Source organism: Plectropomus leopardus, chromosome 17 (assembly GCF_008729295.1).
Source record: "Plectropomus leopardus isolate mb chromosome 17, YSFRI_Pleo_2.0, whole genome shotgun sequence".
Classification (NCBI taxonomy): Eukaryota; Metazoa; Chordata; class Actinopteri; order Perciformes; family Serranidae; genus Plectropomus; species Plectropomus leopardus.
In genome coordinates, this window is record NC_056479.1 from 28,766,922 (window position 1) to 28,783,632 (window position 16,711).

The 16,711-nt window shown below is 39.6% G+C and overlaps 1 protein-coding gene across 1 annotated transcript in view; it reads left to right on the forward strand.

Moving 5' to 3' along the window:
- The window catches only part of usp43b (ubiquitin specific peptidase 43b), a 96,222-nt gene extending 90,338 nt beyond the window's left edge, over positions 1 to 5,884 (forward strand). Inside the window, 3 exon segments of the mRNA XM_042504290.1 lie at positions 401 to 574; positions 1,948 to 3,054; positions 3,856 to 5,884. Coding sequence (XP_042360224.1) covers positions 401 to 574; positions 1,948 to 3,054; positions 3,856 to 3,866 — 1,292 coding nt within the window. The 3' untranslated portion in view covers positions 3,867 to 5,884.
- Positions 5,885 to 16,711: the final 10,827 nt, after the last annotated feature.

Sequence of the window (16,711 nt, forward strand, 5' to 3'; positions counted from 1 at the left end):
ATCCTTTTGAGAAATCACAGAAATAATGGACGGGATGTGGGAGTATCATTTTCACATCCAACACACTCATTATTTATAGTCTGGACTGTTATTTTTCACTCTGTAATTTCAGCCGCCAAATTGTTTGACGCATTGGTTTGAATTTTCAGTAATCCTTTTCAGTTGATCCAGGAAATTTCGGTAGCAGAGGAAAGCGGATCTGCCGCCGGCAGGTCACAGAATCATCCGTCTTTATGGATTCGGCATAATGAGTGGAGGGTGGAAACACCGATGATCACGTTGATCATTTTTGCAGTCTGGATGAGACGGTTGTGGAGAGACAGCTGTGTGAAGCCCTCTGTCTCTGTGTTTATGACTTTCGGGATAAAGTGATGACAGAAAACTCTGTCGCCTCTTGCAGGTTCGACCAGCTCGTCCGCCTCTGACCACTGGCTCGTCCGGCTGGCGGGGGACAGTAAGAGGGGCAGCGTGGTGTCAGGGGGACCCATCCCTGGACCTCTGGGGCCCGTACAGGCCCCTGAGTCTCCCGAGCTGCCAGTGTTCAAAGAGGAACCCCCCAAAACAGCAGAAACAAGTAGGTCTCTCTGTAACTTTTAGAGCATATTTTAATTCTCTTAACACTGCAGTATTCACGCGACCTTTTTTATGTTGCTTTTTTGTGTTTTGTCCTTTTGTCCGCATGCGAACTGTTTTCAGTCACTAAAAACTTCATTATTCAGAAACTGTGTTCCCAGTAGGAGGGTTTCCATTAACTCTCAAATTGCACAATTTGAAATTGTGAACATAAAATAAACCTAATGGAACCACATATTTAAAAAAAAAAAAAAAAAAAAACAAACACAAACTCCCATTTATCACAAAAAAAAAACAGTTTTTACCTTGCATGAGGTGGAATTTAAGGCGATTCAAAAAAGCCATGTTTCTCAAAACTGCAATGGAGACACTTTTTAGTCTTTTCTAGGTCACATGATGCTCTGTGCTTGTCAGTAGGAACTGGATTTAAGGACATCTCTAGGATTTTAGGATGTTTCTAGGATTTCAGCACATTTCTAGGATTTTGGGATGTTTCAGGTTGTAGGACATTTCTAGTATTTTTGGATGTTTCCAGGATTTAAGGACGTTTTTTAGGATTTTTGCACATCTCTTGAATTTTAGGACATATTTGGGATTTTGGGGATGTTTCAGGAATTTAAGGACATTTCTCAGATTTTAGGACATTTCTAGGATTTAGAATCTAGTTTAAGCGTATTTCTAGAAATGTTTGCAGATTTCAAGGATTTAGGGACGTTTCTGAGGTTTACAACGTTTCTAGGAATTTAGGACATTTCTAGGATTTTAGCACACTGTAGGATTTGGGGACATTTCTAGGATTTTAGGGCATTTTCAGGATTTTTGAATGATATGTACTGCACAGTTTGCATTAGAGATTGTAAACAGATGTGTTGTAATTTTGCCAAATGTGGTATTCGTTTACTTTAGTTCATGAAGAAGAACGTCTGCCATTTTTGGGTTCTCCGTATGGATGCATGTGAGAAAAACTGCTTTCCTCTTCAATTCACCAATTTCATTTACTTCCTTTAACGTTTTTTTTAAAGGGGGACGGCATATTAATGAGCATCAGGGTGAAATACAAATGTAAATATGCCGCAGTAAGCAGGACTGCTACTTTACATCGTTAGTCCCTCGGCAGGTAAGAGAGAGTAGAAATATCAGGAAAGAAAGAAAAGGACACTTCATACAGAGGACAAAGGAGGAAACAACCCTGTGTACATGTGGACAAGGTCTCCGCATTGTTTTGAAAAAGCACGAGTGTTTTTATATTTCTTTCAGTCCTGGATGATTTTTCGGTGCCTTTAGTTCCAGATGGCTCGTCAGGTGGAGTTTAATATTACTGCAGACGCTCGGTGGCATTTTCAGGATTTTGTTGACGTTTTCTTTCTCTTCTAGATGGATTCGAAGCAAAGCCGTTTGTCCGCGGGAGCCAAGGCCGGAGCGTGAGCATGAGGTCACCAACGAAGCCCAAGGAGACTCTGAGCAAAGTTCTGCCTCTGCGGTGGTCGTTTGGCTCCAAAGACCGCATCAGACACCCGGCCCAGACCCAGCCTGGAGAGCTGGTGGAGTACCTGGAGTCCGGGCGCCGCCCACGATGTACCAAAGACCCAATCATAACGCTGGTGGCCACGCCGCCGCAGAGGAGCGCCCAGGGAAGAGCCTTGGAGGGCGGACAGGACTGCAGCTCGCCGAGCGGCAGCAGTCTGAGCTACACGGACAGACCCGCCTCCGACACCTGTTACTCCCCCAAAATACCAGAGGGGCAGAGCAGAGGCGGTCTGGAGAGGAGTTTGAATCAGGGAGTCGCCAACGGCAGCAAAGCCAGGGATGATGGATCTCTGAGAGGTCAGAGGTCATCGAAGAGAGCGAGGCAGGACCACAGCAGGACCCAGGACTTCCCGCTGCAGAGAGGGGCCTTTCTCCTGGACCATATCAGCCACAGTGCACCTCCCAGCAGAGACTCCACGCTGAGGAGGACCAAGGTCCAGACAGGGGCGACCTCCAGGATGCAGAAGGACTTGTTACAGATGTCCATGCATCCCGAGGACAGGAGGGGACAGAGGGGACACGAGGGTCGCAGCCACGAGAGCCTCCTGTCTTTTTTCAAACCTGGTTTCATGAAGAAAGAAATTCCCGGGTCACCAATCAAGGGGCCGGACCGGCGTCTGAACGGACAGCTGGGAAGGCTTGCAAACTGTAATTTAGCCAAACTGTCCCTCTCCAACGGGACGCTGACCACAGAGGACAGGAAGGTCATCCCGAGCTGTGACGCCCATAACTGCAAACTGGTGAACGGGAAGGCCGGGATTCAGGACCCTGTGGACATTAAGCGCGCTCACAGCTCCAGCAACATCCAGAACAGGCTGGATTTGACGTTTCGCAGGTGCGCCTCGCTGCAGAGGAACGGAGAGATAATGGCTCCTCCGGGCCACCGAATCCTGCTGTCGGACAAGCCGAGCTACGCCACCCTGCAGAGGACACGATACAGTACCACCTCCCTGGGTAGGACCCGTCCCCGAGTCTGTCTCTGAGCTAGGTTACTCTGCTTCGTTTCTAGGACTCTAGGACGTTTTTCTAGGATTTTAGGACTTTTCTAGGATTTTAGACCATTTCTATGATTTTGGGAAGTTTCCAGGATTTTAGGATATTTCTTAGATTTTAGGACATTTCTAGGATTTTAGGACATTGGTTTAGCTAGGACCTCTGTGGGGGACAGGGGGGCTCTTCCATTTTTTTTAGAAACAAGCTCTGTTTTCATGCTGTTTTATGCACTCTGGCACCTTATGTACACTAAAAGTACAAAAACAATACCCAGTGTGAATCACTTTATTTTAATTGTGAATTAAAATCATCACAAAATGGTTGGGGTGCCACTTATCGGGGGCCAGATTTGGCTTGAATAGGAACTATTATTTTGCATGAATAGGAACTGATGACTGCACAAGTAGAGCACATCAGTTTGTGTGTTAAAGTCTGGTAAACAAAGAAACATTATGATATAAACAGGATTTGATTAGGAAGCTGCCCTGCTGCTGTAATACGTGAAATCTGCAGCTGACAGTGAGGCATCGGTTCAGTGTAAAATCCACTGGACTACCAAAGAAATAAGAGACAAGCTCAGATCACAACGCTCACACAGGGAGCGTGACGTCAATCTCCACCCAGAACGCCATTATTGCACTATATCCCTACAAAGCAAGTCGTGATTTGCTGCTATATTATTGCTCTGAATGCCGTATCAAGCTCTTTTATTACCTCAGTGAATGGCTGCACGTGACTGATTGCTTTGTGTTTCCTTTAAAGTGCCTCTGTGACAGCCGCCAATGCCTGTTGAACACAAGAACCTCTCTACTGATTTCTACGCTCGGCACCTGGAGGCTCCCGGCAGGAGACGTCACTGGAAAAAGTCTATATTCTCACTCCCCTTCATAGTACTGTTATAAGTTCTTACCTGTGTGTGTCTTAAACGAAATCTATGCAGAGCTGAATTTACCGAGGAGAAATACTGCTGTAATGTGATATTCTTTTTTATTTTACAGAGCAGTCTACTGTTAATTCATGGTTTTAGTTTTGAGTTTAAGATCAATATTTGAAAAGCGGAAGGTGATTTGGTGAATTTGCATGTTTTTGCCCATTATACGTTCATCATATGGGCTCAAACATGTAAACTTGTTAAACACTGCAGAGCGTACTAACACCTGCACTGTAAATTGGCTGCTATAACACATACATCATTTGCTTCGGCATTTACCATCATTTTGTGTGAAATTAGCGATCTGCTTTCCATATTTTGCAACATAACCAGAGCTAACGTGCTCATTGCTAATGTAGCGGCAATAACACTGCACCAAATTGGCAAAAATATATTATTTTTTTTCTGTTTCAGATTTAATTTAATTGACAGAACAAATCTACAACTTGTAACCATAGACTGTAAATAAAGATGGATGACACGCCCCCACTTACCCCCGCTATACTGAAGTGAAATATGAAGTGAAATATCCCGGATACAGCTGTCATGTTGTTCATCTTTACATACAGTCTATGCTTGCAACCAACAGATTACTAATAAGTGGAAGAGGTGTGTGGATGTACGCTAGACAGAACAGAAAAGAGATTCTCCTAAATAATACATGTTAATGATAAAGGTGCAATTTGTAATTCCTGGCCACGTTCTTCAAACTAAAATAGGTAACATTGCATCTGTTGTTTTAGTTGACCTGTCTATGCTTTGTGTGCCTCTCTGCTTTTCAATAGTCTTTGCCCAAGAACAAGAATTTGGCGTCCCCCAGAGGTCTTTACTGGGTCCCCTTTCATTTACCTTCCACATGCTACCTCTGAGGCAAGTCATGCATAGATATGAAAATTAAATACAAATGTTACCTATTTATGGTTTGCAGACAGGTGCAACCCGAAAGTCAACATGCCTGGGTTGAAAATTCAGGACATATCTCACACATTGCACCTTTGATTACAAAAAAAACTTTCCCCTTGAAATTACATTTTCTTGTGTTTTTTTGCTGGCTTTGTTCTGCAGCTGGATTAGGAGCTGTGGTTATATCATAAAATAGCAGGTGGGAAAACAAAAACATCTATTAACAGGCCCGCAGGCTTGCAGAGCAGTGAAAGAGGGATTTTGTGTTTCTACCTGCAGAGCAAGAATGCGAAATGCCTCTGACTGAATTCATTTGAATTTTTTACTGGTAAAATGCCAACACGAACAGGACCGGGTTCAAAAGCAAGGCTCTGCTCTCTCATTCGAGACTGAACCGAGGTCTCACACTGTGCACACACACACACACACACACCCACACACACATACTAATTCTCTCTCTGCAGCCACAGCGATGCACTGAGTTATCATGCTTTGTCACATTCACATAAACTATGATTAAGTAGCCACCACAGATAGTCAGTTCATGCTCCTGTGTATTTAACTCACAGCCATCAGTCACCGTCTGTCTCGTGCGTCATGTCACTGGGAATTATGAGGGAATGACTAGATTTCGTTCATGTTGTGTCATTTAACATCACTGTCTAACACTCTTTACCAAAATGAAATGACAGTAAATGAAGGAGACATTATTTGGGAAATAATGGCTAGATTATATTTTATTATTAACTTTTTTAAAAGTCTACATTTTGTACCTGATGTGTAATTATGTAATTTAAGATTTAAAAAAAACTATGTTTCAGGTTACTGTATGAGGTCAGATTACTGTAAATTGAATTGGACACGACACAGACGTCCTCAAACTGGATTGACTATAATATCTGCTCAATGTACTGCAAGTTTTATGGTTTGCAAATTAAACACAGCTTTTCTCACAGGTGGATGGAGTGGAGCTGAATGATTTACGACCACAGTGCCAGCCGGTGTTTCTCATCTCTGCCTCACATCGTGCAGAAATTCAGGAGTTTTTTATTTTTAATTTGAGACAGGTGTGTCTCCTCTGAGTTAATTGGATCCTTGGCTAGCACCTTATCAGTGAGAGAGGCAGCTCTGATGAAGGCGTGTTTCAGTGGATCAGGGTGACGTGAGGCCACACTGCCGAGGAGTTCACCAAAACTCTTCCAAACTATTCTAAAGTTAGTCTGTAACATTTATTTAAAGAGCACTTTTCACAGACATGGGTCAGTGCTTCACTTCATACAAACCACAAGAAACAAAACAAGATAAAGTGACTACCTGAGCTGAAAATGCAAAACAATTTGCACAATGCATCATGAAAAAGAAAATCACAAGTTACATAAAATATAAGACAAATTTAACACGTTCTCATCCTAAATATCCACATGTTGCTGCTTTGCAGTGGACTTCTGCAGCTACATATTGCTTTAGGTGTCCCTCGATTTACAACGCAGATGCACTTCAGACTTCCACCGGCCAAGTCGGCTACTTCCGGTTTAGCACTCTGCTAACTTGAATGGAAATAGATTAATTAAATTGTGTGTCTCTCCTAGACTTCCCAAGATTCTTGGAAAAGAAGAATAGATTAAATCCTTTAAGGGAACAAAGTCATTTGATGGGGATTGTGACGCTCCACTTTCTTTTCCGATGTAAGTCTATGGAAAAAATATTTTTCAACATATTCCCATCCAAAGTCATCACATATCGCCGCTTTGCAGTGGACTAATGCGTCTGCATATTACGCCCCTGGTATCCTTCTGTGTCAGCTGTTGATGTTTCGGATGCCACCTCTGATTACGTTATTCGTGGTTATGTTTAGGCACCACAAGCACAGGACAAGGACGACAGCATGTCAACAAAAGCATGGCGGCATTTTTACGCAACATTGAGCATTTTTCATGTCTTTGGAAAAAAAAAACAACCAACCAGCATTTGTAGCTCAGCATGCTCCCAAAGCATTAAAAAACATGGCACCTGAAGACATAAAATCAGTACATCAGCACAGGAAAAAAAATTACCAGAATAAAGCAAATAAAGTGGAACAACCAAAAGATGCCCTCCAAACACCCTTTGTCGTATTGGAGATGAAGCTTTTTTTGTTTTTCACAACCAGCTGTAATTATCTCCTCTGACCTCGCACAGATCCCCATGTTAAAATGCATATTTATTACATGTTAAAGACTCTATTAAAACTAGACCTTTCGTTCCCACCACTTTCCAACCCAAAGTGACGCCCTCCATTACACGGGTCAGACAACAGGGCTCCACAGTGGAGATAAATTAACAAACTGTCCAGTCGCAATATGTCAGAGTGTCAAACATTTCCATGGAGATAAATTATTCATTGTTCCAGGAATAGATTCTCACTGTCGAATCACGTCCCGCTAATAATCAGCAGCTACTGCACCAACCGACAGAAAACAGAAACCGGCGCTCTGCAGTGAAGTGACTGTTGGTCTCTTCTCTTCTGTGATGGGGTTACATCCATCATGCTTCAAAGCGAAAAACTAAAAAATCTGAAATTTAACTCTCAACTTTATGATCACTTTTAAAAATCTCGTAAGAGCGGGCTGTACGGACCTCATGACTGAACCAATAAGTTGGTGAAATGTTCCTTAAATGTTTGTTGCTTATTTAGTTTTTTTATTTTAATGAGTAATGTCTTCTGTTGTATTTTGTATCTTAGCATTATTGTGCAAAACAAATAAACTAAAAGTAAATGTAACAGACGTTAACATGCGCGTCATGTTTAGATTCTACTTTTTTTGTTAACGTTAACGTTTTTTATTTTTGTAAAACGTTACAAGAAACATGAAAATTAGCACACAAAAAACAAAAGGAAATTTGTTTAAAAAAATAAATAAATAAAGAGGGAATTATCTTGAAAAAGTGTTAAAATGTCAGTGTAATTATCTTTAAATAATTATAATTAAGTATTTATTTTCTAAATTAATTTCTAATATTTTTCTCTCACAGTCTCTCTTTATTTTTTCTGTCTTTTTTTCTAAAACTAATTTTCAATTCATTTCTTGCAATTTGTGGGACAAATCAAGCTTCTTGTTGGCCTTTGAGCCATATTTTCAAAAGAAATCAAACCAGTTTTCTCCGGTTTCAAAGGTTAAATGCTTGTGTAAGGCGTCCGAACGTAACCTTTAATAAACAATAATGAAAGTAAATTGCTTATTTCTATTATGGACTGATACAAACATGCTGTTTTAGAAGTAGCAAACAGTAACACAGTGGAAAAAAGTTAAAGAAATCAACATTTTTAATGCTTAAAAATCTGTTTTAGAATCACATCGTAGCTTTCTGAATCAGACTTGTGAGGTGCTTATAGATTCTCACTCATTTATGTAATTGCTGAACTCAGAGCGAGTGATGATCTGTATGTTGTTTCTGACATTTAATGTAAATGATATTCTGGAGGTAATCAGCAGCTCCTGTGCAGAATACATATTGAGCTATTAGTTCAGTGTTCTCCAGCCAAACCGTTATTACTATTAGTAACCTGTAAGCGGCTCGGTCTGTTATTTATTAAGTCGACGATGTCGGACGTTACGTCGCGGATTGATCCTCCAATCAGAGTAACTTATTAATTACCTGTTTCCTTATTTGTATCATAAAAAATGAAGTCTGTGTTTTAAACAAACATCTGTTAATATGTAGATGTATGCAGCTACCTGCTCCAAATCTAATCACATCATAAGACCTGCTGCAGCTCGCTTCTGCTCTGACCTGTTTTCCAGTTGCTAATTATCATACACACCAGTGGTTCCCAACTGGTCCAGCTCCTGGATCCTGATGTCTTAGACATTAATTCAAGGTCTGCACATATGAGAAATGACCACTATTGCAAGGAAAAAAACGTGCAATTAATTAAAACCAGGATCTGAGGACATTGGGGACTCAGCGCAGACATCTGTAGGAAAATAAATCGTTTAAATAAACTTTTTTTTTTTTAAACATTGTTGGCAGTTTATTTTCTTTTAAACTCTTGGTTTTTATTTCTCTAAAAAATTTGTCCATTTCTTTATTTTAAAAATTGTGGTTGCATGACCAAATATTTGGTTTAGTAAGTTATAAGAGGTTCAGACTCCCAGCAGGACTGTGATTGCTTATGAAAAGTAAAAGAAAAACTTCTCTTTTCCACAGGACCTTTCAGAATAATTGAAGTCAACAGAGAGGAGGTGTGCTGAGCGATAAAATAATCACCACATCAGGACTGTTTAATGCTTTCTTTGATGTCAGAGAAAAAAACTCGTCTGTATCTGATTTGTTGCTGAAATATTAATTACGGCCCGAGCACCAGCAGCAGGAGGTGCCGGAGGCTGGATTAAAATCACTGTGATTATTATTTATCATTTGTATTTGCAGTCTGTGAGTGAGGGGCTTGTTTGAAAACTCACAAAACTTTTGTGCACACATCAAAACTAGTGGAAATTTTAATATTTAGCTTACGTGCTGGCGTTGTGGGACTGTACTTATCAGAGGAGGGGGGTGGCTGGAGTCTGACTTTTTTTATTTAAAATTAATATAAAATAGTACCTTTTCAAGCTGAATGTCTCTCACTATTCCTTAACCATTTTGCAGCACCTCTTTCCCCTTCATATATAACAATAACATAACAGTCCCTGTCCATAAACACCTACTCCAATTAAAGTCGGACTGAGGTGTTTATATGACAGAATAGCTCGACTTCTAATCACATTATCTGAGTGTTAGTTCGATATAAATAATTTGATTTAGTCTGATTTCATTCAGAGTAACATCTTTACATGTAATATAAAAGTCCAGTTTTAGTCGCACACAATATTGGGTTTTTTTCAAACATTATATAAACGTACTGAGTGTCAGGCTTTGAAGCCAATTTCACGTTGTGTCCAAAAAGTGGAATTACACTTTTCAAGTTCGTCATGTGGTGCCATGTGGCCCAAAAACGTTTTCTATTGACTTATACCCCTTTCCTACTAAAATTAGCATGTGCACGTGAGTCTTTTAAACGAGCGATCAGCTGTATTCCCACTGTTACTGAACTAACTGCTGGAGGGCAAGTCTGCCTTTCTGTGGTTGTTTTGTTGGTGTGTCCGTGTGACATCACAGACAGGCAGGAGAACAGGTAAACAATAGAAACCTATAGGATCAGAGGCCTTTGAAAACTTTTCAGTGATTTCTCCTTTTTATATATCTCTGACTTATTCAGTCTCTCTTTCAAACTCGGTGCAGACTAACTTGGAATAATGTTTTAGCGCCGCTTAGGAGGAGTTGGAGGGTAATTAGTGGCTGCCCATCATTGCATCTCACCGGTTAAGGAGCTGAAATTACTGCGTTCACCCGGTTGTTTTGTTGCCATCAATGTCTATCAGAGCCGGAGGCAGTAAAAACCCGCGTCTACTGCAGAGTCATTTGAGCCATGTGAAAGCCAATCGTACTCATTCCCATTGCATTAAAAAGCCAGATGTTAGTACGTTAGCAGGTTTTTTGTGCAGTAGGAATGAGGCTTTTCATTGTAGAAGAGACGTCTCTAAATAAGTGGATACATTTTTTTAGCATCACAATTAACAAAAAAATACTTGTTTCACTGTCTGAATTTGATCCATTTGGTGCAATATCATTTGTAAAGGGAAGAGCTGCAAGATACATTCATTTTATCCCCATTCAAGTTAGCAGAGCACTAAACCGGAAATTAGGCATTCGGCTGCATTCAAGGTGCTTCATGGCAAGTAGCAAACACACACAAGCCCATAAGGATGTAACTACATTATTGAGCACGAGAGCAACATTTCAACAGCGACTCGTAATTATTTGACGGATCACGCTGTTGCATTGTCGCTTATAGTGTGAAGAAACTGGCTCAGTAACAGTTTTCAGTTTTCAGTGTTCAGTTTGCTATTTAGCGCTTGTTCTCTTGCGTGGTGTCCAGCAGTCATGAGCATGCATATTTACATTCATCCAGTAATCCAGATGATCACAGAGTGTGAGGCTCCGTTCATTACTGCTTGCAGCTTTAATTAATATCTTTTTTTTTTTCACTATAGCAAAAAACAATGATGCTGTTTATTTGAATGTGTGCTGGTGAGACGCTGGACATCTGAGCCTCAAAGGGATGCAGAGCAGGCAACACTTTCATTTAACAGTGTAAAATTTGACTTCAAAGCATGCATTATTTAATTTCTGAAAGCACATATCTCAGTACTGCAGCCGTGCTCGCTGTTTTCCCTTTCATCCTCTGCACTGCAATGTCCGTCTCATTCATCTGACATGATGGATGGGCTGGATGAAAAGTTCCCGTGACTCTCAGTCGACTGTCTGCTGTCAATGCTGGCTTTTTGTTTCTGTAATTGAAGGAATTCTCTTCTTGAAATTGCCCCTCGTGTTAAGCTAAGCTTTCAGAGGAATTGAAGGATTCCTACATGTTATTAATCAGCCTGGATGAGGCCGATGGCGCCGACTGCTAACATGTACAGAATAATAATCTTGATTTATCTCTGGAGACACGTGTTCTTGAACAGTAATGCAGTGTGATTTCTATCTAGATGGGCCGAGGGTGAAATGCCTCAACCCTAACTATGTACGCGTCTTATCAGAGTTCAACATTAAAGCTGGGGTAGGCGATTTTATTCTGCCGTCCATTGGGCAAAAATCACATGATAAACCTAGAGCTTAATGTAACTCAAGTGAACTGAGAGAAAACTTCTGCACCTCCTTTTGGCTCCATTTTCAGGTTTTAGATCAGGAGTACTCAGCTTGCTTTGCTTAGGGGCCACTTTTGCAAAAAGCATGTTTCTAGGATTTTAGGACATTTCTAGGATTTTAGGACATTTCTTGGATTTTAAGACATTTTTAGGATTTCAAGATGTTTCTAGTAATTTGGCACATTGCTAGAAATTTAGGACATTTCTAGAATTTTAGGACATTATAGGGGCCCAGCCAGGACCTCTGTAAGCAGTGTGGGGCATCCGCCATGGGAACTTTTTTAATAGACAACTCTATTTTAACACTGTTTTGTGCACTCTGGCACCTTATTTATTATAAAAGTACAAAAACAATTCCCAGTGTGATTCACTTTATTTTTATTGTGAATTAGAAAATGGTTGGGGGGTCATCTATCAGGGTCAGATCTGGCCCCCGTATCACTGGTCTACAGCAGCACCCTTTGTTGCAGAGTCCATGAATAAACATTCATGTTATTATATGTCCCTCTATTCTTTGCTGCAGGTGCATCTGACATGAATCTTGTTGGACATATTTTGCGATTATCTTCACATACTTTAATGAATGTATATTTCTCATATTTTACTTGGCAAAATACATTTCTGCAGGTGCAAACACTATAGGAAGCACAACGTCCAGAGTGTCTGTTATCATTGGAGCTGACTGGCTGTCTGGACTCTTCATTCTTCTATTATTAGACCGAAAGGATTATTAGATTACTTTAAATGTGCGCTGTTGTAGTGAAATTACTATTTATGGCCCAAACTTTCAACGCTGAAATAACTCAATGTTCCCACAGGCTCATTTAAATTTGATCTAATGTAATAAGTTTTAATCAGTCAAATTCATTCGGCTCTAATCTAAAAAGGTCTTTCTTGAGAAAGGCAGCCAGTTACTGACACATTCTGACACAAAAACACGCTGAGATCGACAATCTCTTTTCCATGGAGACCTGGCCAAGACAGCAACATATGCTTTGGGTATTTTCTGATAAATTAGGTGTCCAGGACAACATTTTGCCATGATGACACACACACACACAAGTAACGAACTTCTGACCTAAACCTTAAAACCAAGCCAAAAACAGACCCTTGAGGAAATGAGGACCGACCAAAACGTCCTCACTTTTCAAAACTGTCCTCTGTTGGTTAAAAATGTGTGCCAGTCCTCACTATGCACCAAATACAAGTAAACACACACACACACATACAAACTCACTAGCTGAAAATTATTCCAGCTGTATGAATATTTCCCAAATTGTCAAATGATTCCTTTAAATTTGTTTGTTCATGCAATAGTCATTTTTCATCTACTCATGGATTTCGTCTATTTGGACTTTAAGTCTTTTTGTGCATGTTGTGAGGAGTGAAAATGTTCTCTAAATGAAAAAAAGCCCCATGACATCAAAACACAGCTCTGACAATAAGAGTGTTATTGTTGCAGGTCTTTATTGATGGTCCGTCTGTTGGGGATCACAGATTGGAGCTCATCATTTCCTCATCTCTTTGACATCCACACATCATTTTCTGGACTAAATAATATGGTGTGACATCCATTTCCAAATGACTACGCAGACACAGGCTGATTATCATAGTTGGTATGACAGACAAGTGGGTGTTTGTGAGGACTGGAGGTCGGTCCCTGCCTTTGGACCAAACTCATTACAGCGAGAGTAATTGCTGAGGTTGCTCATGCAGAGATTGGTGTGATGACTGCTGGTGTTTTGCAGTGCTGAGGTCATTACTGCTGTTTTCACCGTCAGTAAACGGTGCCATCATTGAAAATCAAAGGAGGGCGGACAACTGCTTGTGTCTCCCATTAGGGCCTTTAAGTTATGTTTTCACATATATTTCACCATGCAAGTTCTGCAGGCGTCCAACCCAGTACATAAACTAAAGGTTTATCCAAAACATCCACAGACACACAGAACTACATGCAGTTTTGTGTGTGTTTATGGATGTTTTGTGTCTCTTTTTAGGGATTTTGTGATCATTGTGGTCATTTGCATGTTTTTGTGGCTGTTTAACATAACTGTGAGATTGTTTTGTGTGTCTTTGTGGTCGCTTTACTGGCTTTTTTGTAGCTACTTGGTGTTTATTTGTGGTTGTTGTTTTGTTATCTCCTTGTGTTAATTTTGCATCTCTTTTTGGTAGTTTTACATCTCTTTGCGACTATTTAGTGTCTTTTTGTGGTTGGTTTGCATCCCATTTTGGCTGTTTTACATAACTAAGGGAGATTGTTTTGTGTGTCTTTGTGGTCCTTTTTCATCCCATTTAGGTTATTTTTTGTCTTTTTGTGGTAATTTTGCATGTCTTTGTTGTTTTTGCCGTCCCTTTGCAGTAATTATGCATCTCTGTATGGTTGTTTTGCATCTCTGTGCCGTCATTTTGCATTTCTTTGTGGTTGTTTTGCATCTGTTTGTGGTTGATTTGCATTTTTTGTAGTTCCTTTGTGTTTCTTTGTGGTTTTCATCTTTTTGTGTGTCTTTATGGTTGCTTTGCACCTCTGTATGGTCATTGTACATCTCCTTGTTGCGTCTCTTTGTGGTCGTTTTGCATCATTTTACTTCCTTTTTCTGTTATTGTGTTTGTTCTCCTGGTAGCCTCTGTGTGTTAGTTTACATCTTTTTGTGGCTGTTTGGCATATCTTCAGTTATTTTGTGTCTGTGGTTGCTTTTGCATCTCTTCATAGTCATTTTGCCCATTAATTGTCATTTTTGCCTGTCTTGTTTGCATCTCATTGGCATCGTTTTGTATCTCTGTTATTGTTATCTATCTTTTCTGTCTTCTTGTGTCTATTTTTGCATCTCTTCTTAGTCATTTGATCAACAGTCCAACAAGAAATATTACACATTAATTCAAACAAAGGCTTTGCTCAGTAATTCATCCATGGGAACGCCTCTGCTTCAGAGCCTTAGCTGTTTAATCTTTTAACACTTTTATTAGGACTTTTCAGGTGCCATGAACACGAAAGCCAGATTCAAGGATATTTCATGACTTAGAGACCCGAGCACATTTCAGAGCAGAAGCGGCTGATATTCATCTGCCGAATGACTATCAGAATCCTGCATTCATAATATGGACACTGTGTGCTGCGAAAGATTAAAGTTTTATTTCAAGGACAGTTATTCTTCACCATGGGCCTTCTGAAACTTTACGCTTTGTTTATATCACACCATACATTCTGTGGCATGTAAGTGTTGAAAAGATATTTTGCTCTTAAGTTTCTTTGATTAAAAACTTTTACAGCAACATCACATCACCAGCATAAAGCTGAAAGTAACAATGAATAGAAATAAAGTAGAGGTTTGATTTTTTTGTACTTTGCAGTCTCTTATTGTTTTGTGTGTCTTTAGTATTTTTGTGTCTCTTTGTGGTCATTTTGCATCTCTTTGTGGTTGTTTTGAATCCTCTTGTGTCTTTTGTTTCTCTTTGTGGTCATTTTGCATTTCTTTTTGGTCTTTGTGGATATTTTATATGTAGTTGTGGTTAGTTTATGTCTCTTTGTGGTCATTTTGCATCTCTCTCAGATCAGTTTCCATCTCTTTATGGTCCTTCTAGCTGTTTTGCATCCCTTGTTAGTCATTTTAATTCCCATTTTGGTCATTTTGCATATTTTTGTCTGTTTGTTATTTCACTAGTTTAGAAAATAACACACAGTAACCATATGCACACAATATGACCATTTGCAAAATACAAGATGAGCAATTTGAACAAGAGGAAACATCAATGTTGTTATTGATGTTATGCACTTTTATCATCCTTACTCAAAATGAATCTCACACCAGGACTGAGAGTCAATAACTGGCAGCTATTTTCATTATTTTGGGTTAGATTAGCTTTCTGTTTGATGAGTGAATTATGGTGTATATGCTGTGTAATGCTGCCTTAATTCCACTTCTCTGTTCCTTTCAAGATAATGGTACTTTTGATTCCTGCCATCTGACATTTGGATAAGCAGTGATGCTGCTGAGTCGCCCCGCCGTGAAAAACTGAAGCAGACACAAAGAGACTGTCGCTTTCACCCTCTTAAAGACTGAGGAAACTGATATTTCAGCTTGAATGCTTTCAGCTTGATATATAACCCTGCAGAGCAGCGTTGAATGGAGATGATTTTTTAGGACTTATTATTTTTATTAATTTAATTAATTTCAATTATTATGTTTAATATTTTCTTCAACAGCCTGATATGTTTTACAGATGGTTATTTACACAAAAAAGGTACAACATAAGTACCTCATAAATACTTTTTTAAAAACTGCCAAAAAAAAGCCCAACTATAATTAAGAAAAAAAGTGCTTTTTTTAGCTAATTTCTCCTTTTTTGGGGTCCTTTTTTGTGTTAATTTTCACTTTTTTTTGTAATTTTTCACTAATATCTTTATCTAGCTTTGGGTCTTTTTTTTCATTAAGTTACTCAATGCCTTCTTTCTATGTTTTTTAAAGAGATGAAGCCAACTTGCTCGAGTTTCAAAGGGTTAAGTAGTCGCACCTGCCCAGAGTGGTTATATTACAGCCTGCTTTGCTCTCGAAATACTGGAACAATTTAAAAAGCTGTTTTCCCAACGAGTCACGTCAACACCGAAACATGGAAAGATAGGGTGCATGTTGAAAAATACCAGTTTCACTTTAAATCATTAATAATTTAACAATTTATTGACACTTTTCTTTCAGTAATTACAAGAATATTTTTTGCAAAAAACATTACAAAAGCAGCAGATATTTTTCGTTTTAATCCAACAAATCGAACAAAGCCTCATAAAGACAGAGACTGACGACTGAAGTCAAAAATACACTGAAAATACAACATCTGACCTCCCACTGAGACAGGCCCTGGCACATTTTTAACACGGTCTTCTTCGTCTCCTGCAGTTAAATTTGACAGCTAAAACTTACAGAAGGCAACATTAGACATGCTTAAGTATTTTTCACATCATAGTAAAGGTAGCCCACACACCAAAGCACACAGACAAATCACAGCATCACGAGCTCAACAGTCACGTCGATACACGAGTAATGAGGCCGGCTTTGTTATCTAC